Source organism: Scophthalmus maximus, chromosome 11 (assembly GCF_022379125.1).
Source record: "Scophthalmus maximus strain ysfricsl-2021 chromosome 11, ASM2237912v1, whole genome shotgun sequence".
Classification (NCBI taxonomy): Eukaryota; Metazoa; Chordata; class Actinopteri; order Pleuronectiformes; family Scophthalmidae; genus Scophthalmus; species Scophthalmus maximus.
Genome location: NC_061525.1, coordinates 3,862,596 through 3,884,989, shown reverse-complemented (window position 1 = coordinate 3,884,989; position 22,394 = coordinate 3,862,596). Strand labels below are relative to the sequence as shown.

Below are 22,394 nucleotides of genomic sequence, written 5' to 3'. Positions count from 1 at the left end.
TATCCCTCAAGCGGAATGGATTTGACTGTTGGTGCTCTGAAAGAACCACTGAGTGAAGAGACAGATGCTCTGAATTAGAGACGGTAAAAGTGGGCGGGTCTTGTCCCACACGTACAATGGGTCCGACGTCCATGCTCTACGTCATACTGGGTGACGTAGTTACGAACTGTGGGCTAGACCACGCCCTGTTTTACCTTGCTTTCCATATAGTTGAGCAGTGACCATATCATTTTGATGTATGTAGTAGCCGTACAACCGGGCTTTATATGGTTGATGTGTCAGCATGTTAATAAAAGACGACCAGACCCATGTCGCTGTGTGCTTTGGAGCTTATCAGTAAGAATTTGGAAAAGAAAAGCTACATGTGAACTCTAATAACTGCAACACAACTGGATTTGGTCCGAACTTGAGCTCACTGAACTGAAAATCTGACCCAGATTTGGACAATTGTCCCTGGAAAACATCAGCCGTTGGGATCCTCAATGTTGAATGAATCACATTCATCCTGATGAACATTATTAACTTTCTGGGATATTCAAAAGAAATCGTATTTAGTCAGTGTCCACCAATCATCCACAACATTGGAACCAATTTCCTGTTCCTGCGGGTTACACAGAGCAGACACTAGTTTATTAGGCTCTTACAGACTCAACACGAGTCTTTTGTTCTGTCAGAGATCCGTTTCACTGACGTCAGTGTTCCGTGTGTTGCTGGTCACAGTGCGACACGTCTCCTCGGTGTCCGTTCAAAGTGTGCAGTGTGTGAGAGGATCGAACAGAATGAAAGAAAACACTGGACAGCGCCCGCGGTTCGATCCCCCGGAGAGGATGGTGATCATGTTTCTGCAGGAGAAAGTTGAACGAAGTAACCGCTGAGCTAAACCAGTGCGACTGCCTCATAGAGAATAAACCTTTATGAACACGAGTGAGTGAGTGAGTCTCTGTGTGTGTGAGTGAGTGAGTGAGTGAGTGTGAGTGTGTGTGTGTGTGTGTGTGTGTGTCCTGAGAGGTGGTGTTGATAGTGATTATGATGACTTGTACCCTGGCAGTTGCCTGTACCGCACACCAGGGGGCATACATTCCCCTCTGGGTCGGCAACCCCCCCCCCCCCGGTGCCATGACGACCAGGACATCCGGTCACCGTCACCTCCCAGTAGTCGTAGTGACTTCATTCACGGAGCCATTCGAGCTGCACACAACAAATGACGTCATATAAACAGTTTGTACAATAACCAATTAATTAATTAATTAATTAATTAATTAATTAATTAAATATATATATAATATATATATATATAATAAGCATCTTTAATAACTGTCAGCAGTCCCGTGTATTGGTCGAGCCGTCATCTGTATGTATGTATGATTAATGACAACACAAAAGGTATAACACACTAACTTTATTGACACAAAAGAATCCAGACTGACAAACATTCCATGTTAACTCGCACAGACATTAAAGCTGAAAAACAATTATGGCTCAGGAGGTTTAAATTAGGTAGACTATTATATAAAATAAAGAGCTATAAAATAAAAGAAACAACACACCAGCTGTGCAGTGACACTGATGCAGAGTAAGGCAGCTATGCAGTTTACTCAAATGGCCGCCAGCACATTGATAGAAACTATGGAAGCAATGATAAATCATAGAGGTTTATGTGTCTATGCAAGTTATTAAGGTCATGATGTGTGTGTGAATATACATACGAGTACAGCATCGTGCATTACAGCAAATGTCACCTGCTAAAAGTTTAAAGAAGTCTGGATGATCTTCTATATGCTGTAGTTATGACTCTGCAACTCATAATTACAGGATAAATATCTCGTAGTTGTGTAGATACAGAATCCATATCTAAGAGTTTGATAATTAATTGCCTAATAACCATTAGATTATCTCAAGACAACTATACTGGATATTTAAGACCCATCCCATAATTAGGAGATAGATATGTTTTAATGCTTTGAGACAGCGTGTCTGTAGGATTCAACGAACGGCTTTGATCTCGTGTACAGAGTTTGGTAATACAATAGTAAAATACTGAGAAGGCTTGGAGCAAGAACCAGCGTTATAGTTAATATTTCAGTTAAATAAGTTCTGTCTGGCTTTGTCTCTCTGACACAACAGTCCTTTCCTCCAGGAACGTCAATGAGCCAATAGGCTGTTGTGCCCTTTACCTTTTAAAAGGCCCATTTCACTACTGTACAGTACTGTACAAACACACGTGTTTCATTTACACCTCATCATAAAACTCACACACTTCTGGTTGATGCCGAGTGTGATGCTTCAGGCCCGGAGCACATTTAAAATCAGAGGTAACATCACACAGTTCCTCTCAGGACAAAGCTGTGGAATAAAACAAACTCTCTTATTGTCACGGATATTAAATTAATCCCCTGGCTGTAGAAGAAGGACTCGGCACATTCTTTAAATGTGGTGAACAACTTGAGTTGAATGAAGATTGTGATGTTTCAGGAGGCCGACATGATAGAACACTACATTGGAATGCTCCGGTGGATAAGGTCGAGTCAACAAACAGCACAGAGCTGGATGAGCTTATGAATGAAAGACTGATATATTTATACTTATTCCACACCGACATGAGCCTCGTTTCAATGCAGAGTTGCTGACACCAAACCACAATGCTGAGAAACGAATCTTTGGTGCCATCGAAAGTTGTCAGCTAAAAGCTGAGAGAGGAACTCTGCTATAACTTCCCTTTTTTTACATGCTGGAAACCAATAGTGGACAAATATTTGAGAATACTGAATTTCAGTGGCTGATACTGTATTGATATGGTTAAAAAAACAAAAATGAAGAGGATTCACTACGAGGATATCAGCCAGTGGTTGGTGCTCTACGTGCTGACGTCAGTGTCCAAAGGCCATTTTGTGTCAATCACCAGTTTCTACTTGGCTCAGGAGGTGGCTCCGTGACGTTCTGTGTGTAAGAGCAGGCTGGAACCAAAACGGAGGGGGCGACTGCAGGGACTCTGAACAAGCTGATAATGGGCCGAGCAGCGTTGCACCAGACTAAACACAACATTGGTCAAGGTAGTGTAACATTTGACCTGCTGTACCCCAAGGCTTTCCGGATGCAAAGGGAATAAACTGCACCATTTGGCACTTTTTGGCTCAGGTCAAATGTCTAACATAAAAAAAAATAAAGGGGACATCACGTTTTTCCTTGACACAAGGCTGTGACTGGCTGTACTCGTGTACCCCCGTCACATCCGCAAAGCGGGATTATCTGGCGTCATTGAGCTGCCGGGCCACCGTCAGGATCTCCTTGGCTCCTTTGCTCAGCAGCAAGTTGGCCAGGTCGACTCCCAGCCGCTCAGCTCGGTCCTGGGCCTCACCCGAGATCTTGCTGGCTGTCACCCCCACTCGCTGGACCCGCTCGTCCACCTCTTCTGAGCTCTGTCACAATGGGAAACACATTGTCAATGTCAGGTCCGTGGGTTTGTGGTTTCAAACAAGACTTTTTTTTTTTAACAACTGGGCTGTTACCTTGTCAGCAGCAGCAACAGCAGCAGCAGCAGCAGCGACGCTGGTCTGCATGGTTTCCTTCAGACTGTCTGATCCGTCCAGGCTGTACACTGCTCCCGTCAGGTAGAGCTGGGAGAACACAACAACCAACGGTCCTTCAACTTTTATTTCAACACTGTGTGCTTCACTTTCTCTATAGGCTCCAGACTTCTGAATCACTGCCAACACCTGAGAATTGTTCAGCAGTTTAAGCAGGTTTGGTGCTGTAACTATTTGAGAAAAAGTTGACCTGCTATGAAAGCTTTGCCTTAGTATCCCGCTTCTCTAAAACAGACACAAAAAAAAGAATAAAAATCGATGCAATATCATCAGAGACATCATCTGTTGTACTCCACACATTCTTCTTCCTTGCCAAAGCCCAGAGTCTTACATTATGCACAATGCAACATGAAGAATCTGAGATTTACTTATGCGCTGCTGGTAGCAGCTACTGTAGCCTTGAGCCTCAGGCAGGGATGAGGAGCGGACTACAGACGTCTGGTATTCACCTTCAGATTGGTTTCATTTTCAAACTTAAGTCTTCAGACCCAACTGATGCCAACTCAAATAACATCACTTGGGGGGAAAGTTATCAGATGTCACAGCTGCCTTTGGTGCCATGAAAAGGCTCTGCAGAACTTTAGATGTAGTGACCAGGAAATCTATGTTTTTTCCCAGGGGAGAGCTTCAGAGGGGAAACCCAGGTTTCTATCATTTTGTTGTCTGACAGAACCAGAAACCAAGTTTCCTCTTTTTCATATTTTGTCTGAGATGTAAGTTTACAGCAGGAAGCCAACAGTAACTCAGCCGGTTAATGTCAATCAGTAGGTTACTGTGTGTTTTTATAAACTTTTTCAAATATGACAAATCATTGCAGCTACAGTTATATATACATTGTTTGTTTGTGTGTGTGTGTGTGTGTGTGTGTCTCTGTGTGTGTGTGTGTGTGCGTGTGTGTGTTAACCTAGCATTCTTACCTGGGAGTCTTTTACTTCGGTGTTTACAGCAACAGGAACACTGCACCCACCCTCCTGCAAATGAGGAAATGTTTGGTTGAATACCCCAAGTTTTCCGTGTTCATACAGCATACAATGGGAAAATCTGTGTAGGAATGTGTGTGTGTGTGTGTGTGTGTGTGTGTGTACCAGGCGTTTGAGGAAGGCTCTCTCAGCTATGCAGCGCAGCACAGTGTCAGAGTCATGGAGGACGGACACCATTTCCAGGATGTCTATGTCTCTGGCCCGAACCTCCACTGCCAGAGCCCCCTGAAAAAAACATCCATATATATTATCATAACTAATCATCAACAATCAATCAATTATCCTCGACTTCTACATGGTCATATTTGGAATCCCACCGTACCCACCTGTCCAACAGCGTACATGCAGTCTTCAGGCTCCAGGATCTACCAGTGGGAAACAAGACAGAGCAGACAGACTGTTAGACGAGAAAGGTTCCACAGAGAATCCTCACACAGACGACTGGACTTGACACGAACAGAACTGTACCTGGCTGATTCTGTTCTCCCAGCCCATTCTCTTCAGGCCGGCAGCCGCCAGGATGATGGCAGCGAAGTCCGCTTTTTCGTCCAGCTTCTTCAGACGCGTGTTCAGGTTTCCACGCTGAGGACTAGGGCTAAGGAAAGAAACCTATATCCACTCTGACTTCCCAATAACCCTTCTCTCATGAGAGAGATCGACATTTGTTATGCAATTAAAAAAAAAATCGAAATTGTTTCCGTCTCTACAATGATCACAGAGTTCCTTCACAAAGGATACGATGTCTTTGAACTCAAGGTGGGGGAATCTCTTCTTCAGCTGAGCAGCGCGGCGCAGTGAGCTGGTGCCGATCACGCTACACAAACACACAGTATCAGGTCAAGTTATGCATCTTTAATGTGTCGTCTAAGCAACTACGGCTGGTTGAGATGATCCATTAGGCTGCTACCTGTTTTCCGGCAGAGTCTCAAGAGTTTTTCCTGCATTTTGTGGATGCAAAACAACGGCATCATGGGGATTTTCTCTCCTGGAAGAGAAAAAAAATGAATCAGAGCTGGTCAAAACTCAACCTCAGTGAAAATGCACAACAGGTACAATAGGGATAAGCAGAATGGACAATAAGCAACATTTAAATTGTATTTAGCTCTAATATGGACCTGTTCCGACACAGCCTCGCTATCTGGAGAGCTCTGGAACCTCGCCTTTCCCACCAATACTTACTAAATAAGCTAATTAAAAGGATTTAAATGGACAAAGCGGTCAAAACTTTTTTGAATAATTGAATCAAGGTCAAGTTTTCTTATAAACACAGCAACTTCATGTTTGCATCCAGTTTTTCCTCATCTAACACATTGTGTCTTAGATGTGTTAATGGATTTCCTTTCCCAAAACAAATGTGAATATTGTTTTTAAATATTATTAAGTATGATTAGTTGTCTTTTTCCCTGTTGGCTGCCACTAAGTACTGAACTGTGATTTTATTGGTTCAGTCAATTCATCAATTATTAGCAGATTGAAAATATCAAAAGGCATCACTACAAGTTTCATGGGGAAAGTTAGCTCAATAACTGCACTGTGACAATTCTGTGGGACTAGTATTATAGGAGCTAAAATAATATGTCAAAATGAGCAGTTGGAAATGTCCCTAAGTGAAGCGCTCTGGTGGCTCAATGGTTACAGGCTGCAACATCAATGGTTCTGATGCATGTCACACCTCTTATATGTGAGGTGAGTGTTTTAATATTTGTTTTTAAATTAATAATTCTGATAGTACGGGCAGGAAATGTGATTTTAAATCCCAGAGGCAGGAGAGCTCATTTACCCATCAACCCACAGCGAACACCCCAGTTGTTTGAGCACACTTACTTCAACACAGCTCCAATGGTGAATCCCGGAGGCAGAGTGGTGGGAAGATCTTTCAGCGAATGAACAACCAGATCAACCCTGTAGGACATAGGAGAGCCCAGTCATGTATACATTCTCCAGCATAATGCAGCTATTCAGTGGTTAGACATATTTCATATCTTCAAGGGCAGAAGAACAGAAAAGCCTGCAGGATCTGAGGCAGCAGCTGGAATCAAAGGGTTTCCTTCTGGATGGACTCAATCTGTGGTGTGCCATGGGTTTTCTTATGATTTTTCAGGAGATAATGTTGTAGTTCGAAAAACGGCCTGATGAATAATGATGATTGGGTCACTGGGGCTGATAGCAGTCAGTGTTGTTCATGCTGTTTTTTCAGCATTTCGACAAATCTATTTAATAACCATTGATAACTTTAAGTTTTATGTCATTTTTGTAATTGTATTAAATAACAACAATTGTGGGTGGCATCCACAATACAAAAGTATCAGCCTTCCAAAGCCGAGGCCTTTCAGATAAACCTGAACAGCTGGCGTCAAACTGGTGAAACAATGCTGTGAAGGAAGTGTGGTGTCAGCCGCAGATGACACCGGTCACACTCACTCGTTCTTCTCCAGAGCGTTCTCCAGTTCTTTGGTGAACAAACTCTTCTCTCCAATCTGCACAGAAAAACACCAACTATGATTTTCTGTTACATTGCTCATTTACATTCATCTAACTGATGTTGGTCTTTTATAATGTAATCTTTGCTTTGTGCCCATAGTTTATTTAACACATCTTTCCATTGCGGAGTGTGTAAAGCTGAAATGATGAGTCGGTAAATTAACAAATTAGTCAATAAAATTTAAAAAAGGACCGGCAACTGTTTTGATAATACTTGGAGTCACTCGTGTCAGGCATTCGCTGGATCCAGCTTAAATGTGGGTGTTGTATATTTTTACATGCCGACCTCGGAATCTGGGATTTGGGATCATATGGGTTCCGTAATGTGCATGTTGGGGGATAGTTCGCAATTTCTGCCGTTTCATAGACAAAGCATAAAAACAAACAAAAATAATGCGCATATTAATCAATAGTACAAATCGGCTGTGGCATTCTCCATTTGAACAAGTTTCACCTTTGATAAAGCGGTGTCGAGGATTTTGTCTCCTGTTGTTGACATGCCGACTGAAAGATAGAGGAGGGAGAGGTTTAATAACACGATTGACAGGAGGCAGTATGACAGTGAAAAGACAGCTTGTTACATTTGTCCCCAGGTATGAACAATGGACATGAACTAACTCACCTTGTGGCACAGTGGAGGCAAATTATGGAACTGTAACGCCTGAACAGTTGAAGTGGATAATTACCGTAACTGCTTTTTGATAAGTGTGTTAAAGAAGCTGTAATTGTTGCATTCATGACTCCATTGGGCTAATTTTACAGCAACAGTCAACATTTATGTATTTCATGCCAAAATCGAAACAAAAATGCCTGTGATGGTGCCAGCTGAAACAAGACATTTGTAACACAGCGACATGTACAATTAGTTTTTTTCAAACAAACAAACAAACAAAAAACAGAAGTCTGGGAAGATTCTCACCTATTTCCAAGGTGATGTCGGGGTACAGCTCCTTCAGCTTGTCCGCCACACTGTCAGTCTGGATGCGAGCCAGCTGGGATGGAAGAGCACAGCAGAATCTAACTTTAGCCAAATTGTTCTGATACAAAAAAAATATTAAACACCAATCCGCAGAGTCAATGACCTTCAAATGAGTATGACAGACTGGAGAGGGAACAGTTATCTTAGAAAGACATTGTGAAGCCGGAACTATGTTATCTCTGCCAGAGGAGTGCCAGACATCTTCCTCTGCTGTATCTAAAGCAGCGTGGGGGGCAAAGGGGCATTGGATAACTCGAGATTAAGCGACACATTGAGACTGACATAAGTTACGTTCACATTCAAATTCTCGTTGAGACCTTTATTGAAGCCAAAAAATATAAACCGGAAATATCATACTTTACCTGGCTTTTGCGGGTTCCGATCCGGATGAGCCGACTGACCTTGCCATTCCCATCCTGCAGGGGCAAAAGAGAAGTTAGCCCAAAGAGTTTAAACTCACTTTCTGCTGAACACCTTCCTGACGTTTCCGGCTGATGTCCATCAGTCACTCCTGCAATGAAACACTGTCTCCGCTCGCCTCACCCTGATGTACTTGTATGGTCCGTCCTCCATAGTTCTGAGTCTGTACCGAGCGTCTGCACTGTGGAGGCTATTGTGTCCACTGTGTGGCTGGGACTGCCTGCTGTGTCTTGGTAAGGAGCTGTGCTGAGGTCATATGGCCTCTAGATACTAAACAGTAGTCTTTTTTACCAGACACCTCCCCCCACTTCTTTAAGACCTCCACCCAAGATATCTCTGCTCCCAGTAGATAATAACGCCAATTCACCCGAATCCGTTATGGGAGGGGCAGCTAAGGAGGGTCCTGGGTATAAGGTGTGGTCCTAAAAAAAACGGAGTGTGGTTGGAAACTTTCCTCCTCTGACACTCTTCATTATTCTGAAATAATGTAGAACATCAAATCACAATCCTCACTGCAGTTATTGGAAACTCACATTGAAAAGTTGAATGTCCATTAAAATATGTCGGAGTATAAAATGGGGCAACAAATTCACACTGTGCTCAGACGATATCTTATTTAAAAGAAACTGCCAACATGTTTCATTCCGGTATTATAAACTGGTGATGAAGAACTGATGATATTTTATCAAAAATGTCATTGGCCATTTTTGTTTTGTTGGCTAACTATGCCTGGTAAGAGCGGGATGGAGGAGGCAATAGAATTTATAAAGGTGCTGCTGGGAAATAAACCAAAATGAAATAATAGATCTTTGGAAATGTGGCGATGAGAAATTAAAGAACATTCCAATCAAAGTTACTGGGAAAATACTGAAATGACATTTCATAACTAGAGGATGACTTTGAAAAGTGGATCTGACTCCTTTGTATTCAAAATATGTGCTTATTTATAACAATAAATCTCATTTCGGTATCTTCTTCATAGGATGTAATAGTTTCCATATACAGAAACTCATAACATGGAGGCTGCATGTTTAACTCTTCTGTTGTTACAGGAGCTAATGATGGGCACTCATTCATTCGGAATCGGTGGAATGGAACTAGTGGTATTTCATTTGGTTACATTTAAACTTGTTTCCCTTATTGATAAAAAAAAAAAAAAAAGAAACGTTGACTTGAGTTGGTACGATTTGAATTCCAGGCTGTGCAAGTAGCTGATATAGCGAGTGTTTCTGCTCAATTTCTCTTCATCTCTCCAGGAAAAGTCAACGACCATGACAGTTTCGGAGGGGTCAGTAGCAAACCCATCTCACAGGTCACCTACAAATATTGGTAATAACTTCTGCTCTGCTCAAGCGCTTTAGCTTAACAAACCCCGCCCCTTCCTCTTCTTTTCCTTTTTTTAACTGTCCAGTAGAAAAACAGAATACTGACACAGACGCGAACGTTAGCCAATCGCCGCGCTCCGAGTGACGACACACGGAAATGGCGCTTGCTCGCACAGCCTACGCTGACTGCGTGCCCCATGCACGGGGCGCAACCCACCGGCTCAATTTCATTGCTACCTACCGGAGAACTTTTCTCCTCCGACATATCGGCGGTCCGCTTCCCTCTGTCGACGTTGTCCGAATCAACGGCTTGTTTTCCGAAGCGCTGGCTCCATTAAAAAACTAAGAAATCCCGAAATCCTTCAGAAGCAGTCAGGACGATTCAGCCGGGCTGCTCGTGAGCTCCCACATGAATGAACGCGGGACCTCGTGATGTCATTGGAGTGGTTGGAGGTCATTTCCTTGTTACGTCTACCGGGTTCCTATTGGGTGGGCGGATGCAAGGAGTCAAATAAAAAGATCCGTCTATTATTGTGCATTTTGCGGATGTGTCCCCTTTCTGCGTGAGCTGCGTCAAGTCCGCAAACCAGAATTCTATGTGAAAGAGAAAGTGCAACCATACCATAACAATAAACCCTCAATTTGGTCATCAGGGAACGTTTGAAGTTTGACAATCGTTTTCATTCAGGTGGAGCCATGATAGAATATAATTGAATAGAATAGAATAATAGAATAGAATATAAAACTTTATTCATCCCGCTCGGGGAAATTCACTTTTTGCTTCCCACACAGGGAAGCAAAAATACAATTAAAAATAAAGGAACAAACTGTTTTCAAAAAGCTATGTACATATAAACTGAGTGCAAAAGTAATGTGCAGCGGGTTGAAAATAATAAATATTACTATTAGTGTTATTAAATATGCAATAATTATATATGTATTTCACGGAAATATACTATACATGGAATGGTTCTGAATAAAGAGTATTACGGAGTCTGTTATTATGGAGTCTGTCAACTGTCGGGATGAAGGACCTGCGGTAGCGCTCCGTTTTGCATTGGGGGTGCAGCAGTCTGTTGCTGAAGGAGATGCTCAAGGCCCCCACAGTCTCGTTGAGGGGGTGAGAGGGATTGTCCATGATGGATGTCAGCTTGGCCAGCATCCTCCTCTCACCCACCTCCTCAATTGTGTCCAGAGGGCAGTCCAGGACTAACCTGGCTCTCCCAATCAGCCTATTCAGTCTCTTTCTGTCCCTCTCAGTGCTTCCACAGCCCCGACAGACCACTGCATAGCAAATTGCAGGTGCCACCACAGTGTCCGTAGAAAGTCCTTAACAGTGTCTTGCACACACCGAAGGACCTCAGTCTCCTAGTCTCTGGCCCTTCTTGTACATGAATGATTACATGAGTGATGAATGGTTCCAGTTTTTTCACTTTGAACTACGTGTTTATCAAGTAGCCCTATACTACACCTAACAGCATCATTATAGATTTAATACCAGTGGATATATTCGATCTTCAGGGGTTTGCGTGAGGGTAATACCGAATACAGCTGGTGCACTATACTTGTAGCTTTCAAGTGTTTTAAAACCTCCACCTCTAAGGCTCAAAATCAATATATAAAGCTGGCTGTGTGGTTTTACACTTTACATACACAGTTGAAATGTTGACATCTGGTGACCAAAATAAGAAACTGCAACACTACGATTTGTTTATGGTTTTATGGTGGAGACATATTTAATTAAGAATGGCAACGCCCACCTGAAAGAAAGCGTGTCAGTTGATATGGTGCTTGGGTGGCACAAACCAGTTGTCACACTGTAAGGTTATAGAACTTTTGTTAAGAGCCAGTGAAGATCAGGTTTAACCACAATAAACAAAAAAATAACAGATTCAGGATCTGTGTTCTCTCTCACCTAATTGGCTTATTGATCAATGTAGTATATGAAGCAATGAAAGAGCCTACTCAATGGTCCCGAAACTAAGTGAATCTTTGCAGAAGTTTGGATGTTTTAAAAATATATCTTGTTGTATTTAGGTTTCGGCTGTGTGATAAGTACAACACACCGTCTTTCAGACTTATTACTGTTTTCTACTGTAACTTCACATGTGATATGCTATATGTAATCTGTTGGTTTTAACTACTGTATGGTTTTGGATTCATATTATTTCATTAACAGCAGTGCGGTCTACAAGTAATAGAGTAATAGAATAATAATTTGTGTGGTAATATATCATGTACATGTATTCACACTTGTGTTCAAAGTGATCTAAAAGTCCAAGCGGCAGTCAGTCAAGGAGAGGTCATTTTTAAATTGCACCATTTGAAATATTATGTGAACATTCACACACACATATGACATTACAGTTTGACACACAATGTGTCCATATGATTACATTATTGGTAATATAAATAAAATGAGATAATCCTTTGTTAGTCCCACTGTGAGGACATTTCAATTGTTACAGCAGCATAGGAGGTAGTAAAAATAGAAACATCAGGAAAAAAAGAATAATTATGAAGTTAACTTGCAGTCTATGAGGAAATAATAAAATAAAAGTAATACAAATATTGTAAACTAAACATATACAGTCAAATGTTCCTGTTTGTAACCTGAGTAACCTCCTCAGTGACCTTGCTAGTCCCAGTTTATGACCAAGGGTGACAGGGCCTTTTCCGGTAGGACCCTTACTCTTTGAAAAAAATCCTCATGAAGATAGATTTCTGTGACATTTTCACCCTTACATTTCTGCCCTAACGTTGTGTGATCTTCAAACCGCTTTTAGGTGTTTTACTATTGTTTGCGTTCAGTCCTTTATTTGTGTCAGCGAAGCACATTTTAACTGTGTTTTGAAAGCTTTCGTGAATAACGTTTATTATTATTATTATTATTATTATTATTATTATTATTATGAAGAAGAAATTAATTAAAAACCGTCTGACTTGAAGGCACGTACAACCAGTTTTGCTCTAAACCTCACATGGCGATATTTCATATCGACTTTTAATTGACATGTTTCATATTCAGCACACAGGGAAGAGATGGAGGTGTGACGTCGTTGGCGCCGTGTTGGGAATTATATAGGCGTTCGGAGGAAGAAACGCCCGTGGGAGTAGCGCTGATAAGTTATTTACGCAACAGGGCCAACATTTCGGGGCCCCACGTCATTGGTCCGCACGGTGGGCTGATCTAACGCTGCTCTTCCGGTGGAGACGTGGCTCTGCGCTGCTGCCATATTGACGCTAGTTAGCTCACAACTAGATGTCCGCCGCATACTCGCACCGCGTTATTCCAGAGTGATTAGAAATCCCCCCCCCCCCAAAAAAAAAAAGCAAAGACACACGAGAGACCGAAGGCCGTCGCGTCGTAGAGAGAGACCAAAATGGTGAGTGCCAGTCGAAACTCGTGACATCTCCCTGCCTCCCATCGGGCCTCGCGATTATCATAACATTGGCTAACCTGGCGAGAGGCTAAAGCTAGCCAGCCACCAGTTGGCCACCAGTTGGCTAGCTCCTCCCGGAGCGAAGCGAAGAGGAACTGCAGACGTTACTCCTCCGCGCCGGGTCGTCCGGGTCCTCGGTACCCCCCTCCGCCGCGCCGAAAACACGGGGACCGTCGCTTCACATGCGCGGAGCCGCACAGTTCGAGCGGCGCGGAGTGTGTAGGTGTCGGTGACGTTACCTAGCTTCTCGAGCTAGCGCTGGGGTTAGCTCCTGTCAGCAGCCCGGGCTCGGAGCTAACGCCGCCCGCTGTCACACTGCCCAGCGCCGACAGCGCCGTGCTGGAACAAACCAGAGCCCTATGTGGTTTTAACATCAGCCAAGTGACCCACGGCCGCTGTTTGTCTGAATCGAGCTGTGATACATTGTACTCGGGGGTCTTCTCACTCCCAGCTTCAGCCATTGTCAACGTGGAATGAATGCGCCAGGCACCATTTTTTTTTTTTTTTTTGAAATGTTGGCGATTTAAAGTTTGTGTTTGCGACTAAGCAGACGTTACCGCAACAGGACAGGCACTCCGCGTTTGCTGGATCGCCATTCCCCTTTGTTAAATAACATGTCACACGTATATATATATATATATATATTTCACATACATGTTGTGTATGATCATAGCGAGGGTGCCAGTTACCTGTGTGGTCTTCATTCACGATACATATCCATCCATCTCGTGTTTTTTTTAAAGGTTATATTGATTTTATTTTCCTGTCATGCACCCAGAGTAGTCGACTGTCACGGGTTCATATGCTGTGCAAAGCATGTAAACCAGTACTTGCCAAGCAATGTTAATACATTCTGCTTCAATATAAAGGTTTCATAATCATTTAGTGAGAAGAAGAAATGGATGTGAATAGTGGACGTTTAGCCCTTATGTCCTGCTAGACAGCAAGAAGTGAACATCGGTCTCAAATACACCGAGCATACCTAACAAACATCAATACATAACAGTGTTAAATTGATGACAGTTAATTTTCCATCCCCTTAAACAATGTTCGATGTGGGATGTGGAGATAAAGGAAAAGCAGGATTTATCTCTCTTATTATTGACTTCCTGTAGCCATTTCATTTTAGTTTGCTCCTTTTATATTTGCCCTTTGGTAACACACACACACACACACACACACACACAGTGTGTATTGTATTTGTACTACATTAATCCTGTTTTTCTCCCCACCTGCAGGTGCTGTTGGCAGCGGCGGTGTGCACCAAGGCCGGCAAGGCCATTGTGTCGCGGCAGTTTGTAGAAATGACCCGGACGCGCATCGAGGGTCTCCTGGCGGCCTTCCCTAAGCTGATGAACACGGGCAAGCAGCACACCTTTGTGGAAACAGACAGTGTGCGCTATGTGTACCAGCCGCTCGAGAAGCTCTACATGGTGCTCATCACCACCAAGAACAGCAACATCCTGGAAGATCTGGAGACGCTCAGACTCTTCTCCCGCGTGGTAAGAAAAGATGGAGCTGACTGTCAATGTGTGTATGTTAAATCAAGGAGGCAGATTTCTATCAGCGAGATATAAAGTAAACATTGACATTGTGTGCTAGCATGATGAAGAATTGTCAAATGCTGTTTTATGCATGGACTGCAGAAGAAAAGTAGTGGTAACTGTGGTCAGTACAAGAAATGGTAATATTTATGTTTAATACTTTACATTGACCCTTACAAATACAATTAAAAATGTAGGTTTATCTTAGTTGTTTAAAAATCTACACACATTAAGACATGATCTTTTTCACAAACTGCATACAGGTGCTGTTGTGTACCATGCAGCCTCCAGCATCTTTTTGCATACCGATCGCATATTCTACGTTGGATTGTAGATAATCAAGCCGAAGAGTAGTCAACTGTCACGGCAAGCAATGTTTGTACATTTGAAACCTCAAAACCAAAACTTTGTCTGCTTCTGTAATTTAATGTGCATAGGCACAATCATTTAAGGAATTATATCTTTGTACCTGATCTTAATTTCTGTTAGTATTAATCTCACTTAGACCATCCATTAAATCTGTTGACAGCCTGAATTCATGTGTGCCATGAAACAGTAAACAATTGTGCACTGCCTTCCTCCTCCATTCTCTGATAAGCATCATTGCTGTATGTAATTTGACCTCTTCTTGACTTTTCAGACAATTCTATTCAGTTTATTTGTCTTTTTTAATATACAGAGGTAGAGAGAAAAGTCTGAATTTAGTGTTGTTTGTATTTGTGTTTTTTTTTGATTACTAAACTGCTTCACCTTTAACTGACACACTGAGGAAATACTATCGCTGTAGTGGGATCAGGGTGGATGTTAGGATTGGGCGATATATGTTAAAATATCCAACTGGCCACCGTCAGTTCAGCAACTAGCTGATCTTAGATTAGCAATAAGCTTTAAAGACGAGCTGAATGGTTGTCTGACGTTATTTGAAAAAGTGACTGCTGGCTATAGATGAAGGACACCTCAACTGGCAGCTTCCAAACAAAGAGGTAGGGGGTAGCTTATGCCATGATCAGGTTCACAACTTTTAGCCTAGGTCTCAAGTATTACTCTGTTCGATCAATCCTGCTTTTCTGCACCAATCGATTGGACAGCAGCCACTGGAGATGTCTTCATTTTTATTTAGTCACACTGCTCTGTTTTGTGAAGGGCCGAAATCAGTCCAAGTCTTGGCGTACAATGGCCTGAGTAGACGTCGTCGTCATGTGGCTAATTTTACTAGCATGAATGCTATCCCCATTGAGGTCACCAAAGCTCCGGCTTTGGGGACAGAGTCTCTTACAGAGTGGGCACTGGTGACTCAGTGGGGGGACCCACATATACAGTACATGCCACCAGGAGTGAGGCCAAACTGCCAAAGCACCCACTTTGATAGATAGATAGATAGATACTTTATCCATCCCAAGCTGGGAAATTCCGGTGTAGCAGCAGCACGTGAATGGTGCTTTACAGATTTCTTTCAGTATGGCGTGGTCCAAACTCGCTACGACAAGGAATCCCCCTCATAGGGCGACATGCTCATCTTAATCAGTGGTACAGCAGCTGCTTCTTGTCACAAACGACTGTTGTAGCAGTGTACCTGCTGTTGTTTGTCTCTTTGGCTCCATTGCATACAACGGCGAATGCGCCCTCTGTTGTCTAAAGTGTGCAATTACGGCAGGGATATTTTGGGGGTTGTCATCCCAGATCCTCTCGTTATACCAGGAAATTTCGCGACATCCTTTTCTGACATACAAAATGGTTCGTAAAATTTTTTTAATCGCGATATATATTGATTTTCAATTTATTTTCCCATCCCTAGAACTTACCAAACATAAGATTCAAAGAGTCAACTTTTTAGCTTGTCTTTGTTGCTTAGAAGATACGTTTCTGTTCATTGTGTTGACAACTCCTCATGTCTTCCAGTGTCTCATGAACACTGAGAATACAGCTGAGACATGGACCGAGCATGGAGCATAGTGAGTGAACTTGATAATGATGAGAGATAAACAATACAGTGTTGGACAGAGTGTGAACACAGCAGTCGCACAATGTTTCTGTTGAAGCGAACTAGGCAGGATTTGTCCTGGTGGGCAGGTGCACTGTCCACATGAGAGCCTGTTGCCTATTCCGGGACTCAACTTAGTTTATGCGTATTAACATTCGAGTAGTAGTTTTTCTGCCAGAAGATTTTTTTTTTTGCTTCAATCCCTGTGAATGCCCCGATTCTGGTCCTTAAATATCAGGTGTCTGCTGATAGTAGAGCTGTATTTGATTGCCAATATATGCAGTTATGAAAACTTTTATTTAAAAAAAACGCAGAAAAGGCGTACATTTATATTAACATTCTACTTACTTTTTTATTTATAGTTTTTTATTATAAAGTTCATGGTTAAAGTGTAAAATATCAAGCCTCAATTACATTTTTTACATTGTATTTCATATAAATGTATTGGCCAATATATCGGTATCAGAATTTTTTAACTTCCCAAAAATCCATATTGGTCGGCTATTGCTGATACAGCTTTGTTATTTTAAAGTTTATTCAATAATCTATATATCTAACACATATCACTCTCTTGGATTAGTTGAAATTAAAGAAACACTTGGTTTACTCGTGGTTGTACAGTGGCGTTACAGAGTGGAGGGTCTGACTGCACAGTGCTGTGCCCAAAATATATTCATCATTGGCACATACTTATTGGGTTTTAATCAATGTTATTTTAACCCACATCGATCCATTAAAATAGGCCCATACGTACTGACCTTCAGGATCAGCTTGGGACATCTGTTAGTAAAAGAGAGATTACAATTAGTTACCCTATATTGTGTATATATGTGATGACTGGTTGATAAAATGATTTTCATTACAATTGCGTCAGAGGCTTGAGTCTGATGTGTATTAAGAGAAAGTGCCTCAAGCTGTGCTACTAATACTGTACAGGAGCAGTCACTTCTTTGACATGTTTTTTAGGATCAGACACATCACAATAGAAATCATTTTTCTCTTTCTCACTACAGGCGTGCTGAGTGTAAAAAATGTTTGCTCTGGTTCAACTGGCGGATGTGAATTTCTTTTCCACAGATCCCAGAGTACTGTCGTGTGCTGGAGGAGAGCGAAATATCAGAGCACTGTTTTGACCTGATCTTTGCCTTCGACGAGATTGTGGCATTGGGCTACAGGGAGAATGTCAACCTGGCTCAGATCCGCACCTTCACAGAGATGGACTCCCACGAGGAAAAGGTCTTCCGCGCCGTCAGAGAGGTGAGATCACTGTTCTGACTTGTTCAGATAAAATAAGATTTCTGACTTGCTGTAAGAAGGAAATAAAAAGACTTTGATTTACAAGAAATGATGGCGTTCTCTCGGTGTATCCTAACCCCATACTTTAACATACTACACAGACCCAAGAAAGAGAGGCCAAGGCAGAGATGAGGAGGAAGGCCAAGGAGCTGCAGCAGGCTAGGAGGGACGCCGAGCGCTCTGGAAAGAAGGTGCCTGCTTTCGGTGGTTTCGGCAGCGCTGGCATGACCAGCATCTCCTCAGGGTCCATCATCACAGACACCATTGTCGAGCCAGAGAAACCCAAGATGACACCCACTCCAGCCAGGTACAGCTCTAAGAAATACACAAATCAACTGCTCTTTGATTGGAACATTGATTGTTAGTACTGTATTTATTTCTGGCCAAACATTGTAGTTTTGCATAAATTGATAAAGCGTTGTATATTTCGTTTTCCTCTTCAGATCTAGTGGACCCAGTAAGGCTCTGAAACTTGGTGCTAAAGGAAAAGAGGTGGACAACTTTGTCGACAAGCTCAAGTCTGAGGGTGAAACCATCATGCCCAACACAGGGAAGAGAGGCTCAGACGTGTCAAAGGCTCTGCCACCACCAGTCAATGTTGAGAGGTAAATACACAACACGGTCTATTGTACAGGACTCTTATGGTATCATCAAGTCAAACAAAAAAAGTTTGGCTGACTGAGAGATGATGTGACTCACTGTTGAGATTGTGTTCCCTCCCCAGTGTACACCTGCGAGTGGAGGAGAAGATCTCGCTGACTTGCGGTCGCGACGGCGGCCTACAGAACATGGAGCTGATGGGCATGGTGACGCTCCGAGTCACGGACGACAAGAGCGGACGCATTCGCCTCATCATCAACAATAATGACAACAAAGGGTTGCAGCTGCAAGTAGGTCAACACATATCACATAGTGAAATAGGGGGATCATAAAAGCAGCTTCTTAAAATACCTGAAACAATTGCACTTTCCATTTCAGTTCTACTAACAGGGACCATTGTAATGTCTGGTGTACATTTGTCCGCTCACATGACTTCTGAGTGTAACTGTTCTGGTGTTGGTCATGCTTCTCAGACACATCCCAATGTGGACAAGAAGTTGTTCACAGCGGAGTCAGTGATTGGCCTGAAGAATCCAGACAAGTCGTTCCCTCTCAACAATGATGTCGGTGTGCTGAAGTGGAGACTACAGACCACAGACGACGCCCTCATACCTCTTACCAGTAAGATGTAACACACAGGAGTAAAGCCAGTTTCTAGTGATGTAATATGAAGATTATGCAGCACACATTGACCCTGCCCTAATAAATGTAGCATAACAGTACGACTGAAAGTGTCCTCCTTATCTCCCTCACAGTAAACTGCTGGCCTTCAGAGAGTGGTACTGGCTGTGACGTCAACATTGAATATGAGCTGCAGGATGACAGCCTCGAGCTCAACGACGTGGTCATCAGCATCCCTGTACCGTAAGTACATCTACGAAATAAATGTTTTGTAGTAGGTCATACTCTTATTATATACAGTAACATTTGAAACGTAGAACGGGAAGCTGTCGGGGTGTGGTTTTCTAAACATAATGGTATGTGGCTGAATTGTGTCGAATGAAAAAAGCCTTTTTCTTTTCTTTATTTTTAAGGGTTGCTTTTTCTTACTGAAGAAATAATGCATCCACTGAGCAGTGTTTTTGGAAGCACCTGGCGTCACATGCATAGATGTGTTTCTGTTTTGCCGCTCCTCCGCAGATCCGGGGTGGGAGCTCCTCTTATCGGTGATTTGGATGGAGAGTACAAGCACGACAGCAGGCGAAACATCCTGGAGTGGTGCCTACCCGTCATTGACGCCAACAACAAGAGCGGGAGCCTGGAGTTCAGCATCGCCGGGCAGCCCAATGACTTCTTTCCTATCAATGTGACCTTTGTGTCCAAGCGCAACTACTGCGACATCCAGGTGCGTTACAGATCAGAAAGGTGACCCGTCATGGGTTTCTGTATTTTGTTTTGTGACTTCATGAACGTTGCTCTAGTGTGAGCAGTAGTAGTAGTGAAGGCAGTGTAGCCACTGAGGTAAATGGTAAATGGACTATATTATATAGCTCTTCTCTAGTCTTATAGACCACTTATTCACCCTTTCACACACATCCATACAGCGCTGCTACATCCTTCACCTTTTCTGTCACGTACATACACATTCAAACACCGCTGGAAGAGCCGCCAGAGGCAATTCAGGTTGGGAGGGATTGTGCATTTTCTTTTTTCTTTCTGTCTTCTTTTCTGTCTTTCTGTCTGTCTTTCTTTTTGTGAACTGAAGCCTACTCAGGTTTTGCTGTTTGAATATCATTCTCAACATTAAGAGCACACTAAGTTTTATTGCTGCCCTTGGGCAGACAGGGGAAAGCAAAACATACCTCATCCAACTGATTTAAGTTGTGGAAGTAAACTAGGATTGGTTCACCTGAACTTGTATGAACATACATGCATATTGATCCTATGACAAATGCAAGAAAATGTGGGTCAAATTTAGCCCAATCTTAATATTATGTATTTAGTGTAGATATGTGCAGATACAAGTAAAACACACTTGTAGTCACGTTCCATTGTGCTCAGTAATAAACTACTTACATGCCGGTAATTGACTTTCTTCTTTTTCCCCAGGTTACCAAAGTGACCGACATAGACGGCGACAGCTCCGTTAGATTTTCTTCAGAAACCTCCTTTGTTGTCGACAAATACGAAATCCTGTAAAAAATAAATAATAATCAGAAAACGGCAAAAATCAAAAAAATCAAATAAAATCACCGACAAAAAAAGTCCTATTCTACAGAGAAAGATTGAAGATTTCTTGCCTGCCCACCCTGTATACTATTTCAGAGACTGTGTACATCGACAGGACCACATCAGCCCTCTGGTCGAGGCCTCTTCCTGTGGTGGAGCAGAGCAGTGGTGGTGTATTTATATGTTTGTATGAGAGAGGATCATCTATATATAGAGTTAATTGAACAGGTAGAACCAACAAACCTGAACAAAAAAAAGAAAGAAAAAGAAATCTACACTGATGCTGTTGTGTTTGCCAAGCAGAGCAGTAAAGAGAACTACCGACCAAGTAGAGGATGACTGGGGGTTGGGGGGCAGCAGAGGCCAGCGTCCATCTCATCATCAGTCTGCCATGGACCGAAGTCTCATCCGTGTCTCCATTAGAAAGAGCGCTGGTAGTTTAGCATCCTCCACAAACTGACTCCTTCACACTCACATCGCAACGGCTCATCGATTTGTCAACGGGGTTCTTGCTTTTTTCCCTTTCAGATCTCCTCATCCATAGTCACTGCAGCACTGTAGCTGTCTCAATCATTATACATCTGTTGTTCTTTAATTGATAAGCTATTGTGATTTGCGCTATTGATATCTCACTTCTGATGATGTTTTGTCTTTCATTTGAGAACACGTGGATATTTCAGTTTTTGTATGGAAGTAACACATTGGTTCTTTGCGGACTTGCAAAATATGGCTCTGTGCTAAACCTGTCTGTACCGTCTACGGTTATCATCAGCAAAATGGTGTTCTTTTTATTTTTAACTTTGATATTTTTTACTGTTTGCTGTATAATTTGTCATTGTTCATCATCTTTAATCTGGAAATTTAAATTTGACAGTGAAGAGCAGGACTTTTGTAAGGGATTCTCAGCTGCAGGGCAAAGTGAACTAGCAGTAAATACATTTGACTTTACATCTGTTGAATGTTATTATGATCTTTTTTTTTTTTTTGTAACACGATAGCAATCACTCCATGTTTTCACTCTGCATCATTTAAGTCCACTGATCAGCCGTTAAGATACGATGGAATAAAAAGTTCTTTGAACACAGCCCAGAAACAACACACAAGCCCCTAATCTAGCATCCCACAAGAGGCGTTGTACATGTGAGGTGGGAGTGGATTCGAGTTGTTACGATGGAACAAATCCACGCTCACCAGCAGACCATGGATCACAGACGTCGGCCTGATATTCAGCCCCATCCCCTCGTGTCCGAAGGAAGCAGAGCGACTGCTGGGGCCCTCGTGTAGACTCGGCTGCCTACCCCCCTTGTCTCACCCAGTCATCCTGTACTTACATTCTCACAGTGCATCAAAATAATTCAAGATATAAAGTTTGTCTTTCATGTTTGTTTTGTTTTTCTGTCCTTCTTTATTTTATTTTTTCCTTCATTTGTACTCCCCAAATTTCAATTTGGCAATGGCTGTGTGGTTTTTGGGGTTGAAAATGGCTATTTTGAGCATTTTTAACTAAATTACTGAAGGGGAATCTTAACATTCCAGTGTACAATTAGAAAAAAAAATCTTTAATGGAATAAAATGTATTATTGAAAATTTAA

The 22,394-nt window shown here is 42.4% G+C and overlaps 2 protein-coding genes across 3 annotated transcripts; one reads left to right on the top strand and one right to left on the bottom strand.

Annotated features, from left to right (window-relative positions):
* Positions 1-1,384: 1,384 nt before the first annotated feature.
* LOC118299546 (porphobilinogen deaminase) lies at positions 1,385-10,208 on the bottom strand. 2 transcript variants are annotated; one of them, XM_035623360.2, is made up of 14 exons: positions 10,011-10,208; positions 8,387-8,440; positions 7,965-8,037; positions 7,500-7,549; positions 6,986-7,041; positions 6,389-6,466; positions 5,472-5,549; positions 5,303-5,378; positions 5,033-5,146; positions 4,891-4,929; positions 4,670-4,789; positions 4,502-4,555; positions 3,507-3,614; positions 1,385-3,416 (listed from the first exon to the last, which is right to left on the bottom strand). In XM_035623360.2, the coding sequence occupies exons 1-14, from the start codon at positions 10,032-10,034 to the stop codon at positions 3,243-3,245; spliced, it is 1,098 nt and encodes a 365-aa protein (XP_035479253.2). In that variant the 5' UTR covers positions 10,035-10,208; the 3' UTR covers positions 1,385-3,242. The 2 variants fall into 2 exon arrangements, with proteins under 2 accessions (XP_035479253.2, XP_035479252.2); XM_035623359.2 differs by lacking the exon at positions 10,011-10,208 and adding an exon at positions 8,568-8,725.
* Positions 10,209-12,989: 2,781 nt separating this feature from the next.
* Positions 12,990-22,394, top strand: LOC118299439 (coatomer subunit delta). Its single transcript, XM_035623178.2, has 10 exons — positions 12,990-13,155; positions 14,451-14,714; positions 17,815-17,994; positions 18,135-18,340; positions 18,477-18,638; positions 18,758-18,923; positions 19,107-19,254; positions 19,389-19,497; positions 19,774-19,978; positions 20,683-22,394. Exons 1-10 carry the CDS (start codon positions 13,153-13,155, stop codon positions 20,770-20,772), a joined length of 1,533 nt encoding a protein of 510 aa, XP_035479071.1. The 5' UTR covers positions 12,990-13,152; the 3' UTR covers positions 20,773-22,394.

Excerpts from the sequence above, each read along its gene's own strand:
- LOC118299546 (XM_035623359.2), bottom strand. The coding sequence starts at position 8,597 with ATGGAGGACGGACCATACAAGTACATCAGG. Across the intron at positions 5,379-5,471 it reads GAGACTCTGCCGGAAAACAG|CGTGATCGGCACCAGCTCAC; the intron begins GTAGCAGCCTAA and ends GTGTTTGTGTAG. Across the intron at positions 5,147-5,302 it reads ACCTTGAGTTCAAAGACATC|CGTGGAAACCTGAACACGCG; the intron begins GTATCCTTTGTG and ends CCTAGTCCTCAG.
- LOC118299439 (XM_035623178.2), top strand. Across the intron at positions 18,639-18,757 it reads CCACCAGTCAATGTTGAGAG|TGTACACCTGCGAGTGGAGG; the intron begins GTAAATACACAA and ends TTCCCTCCCCAG. Across the intron at positions 18,924-19,106 it reads ACAAAGGGTTGCAGCTGCAA|ACACATCCCAATGTGGACAA; the intron begins GTAGGTCAACAC and ends CATGCTTCTCAG.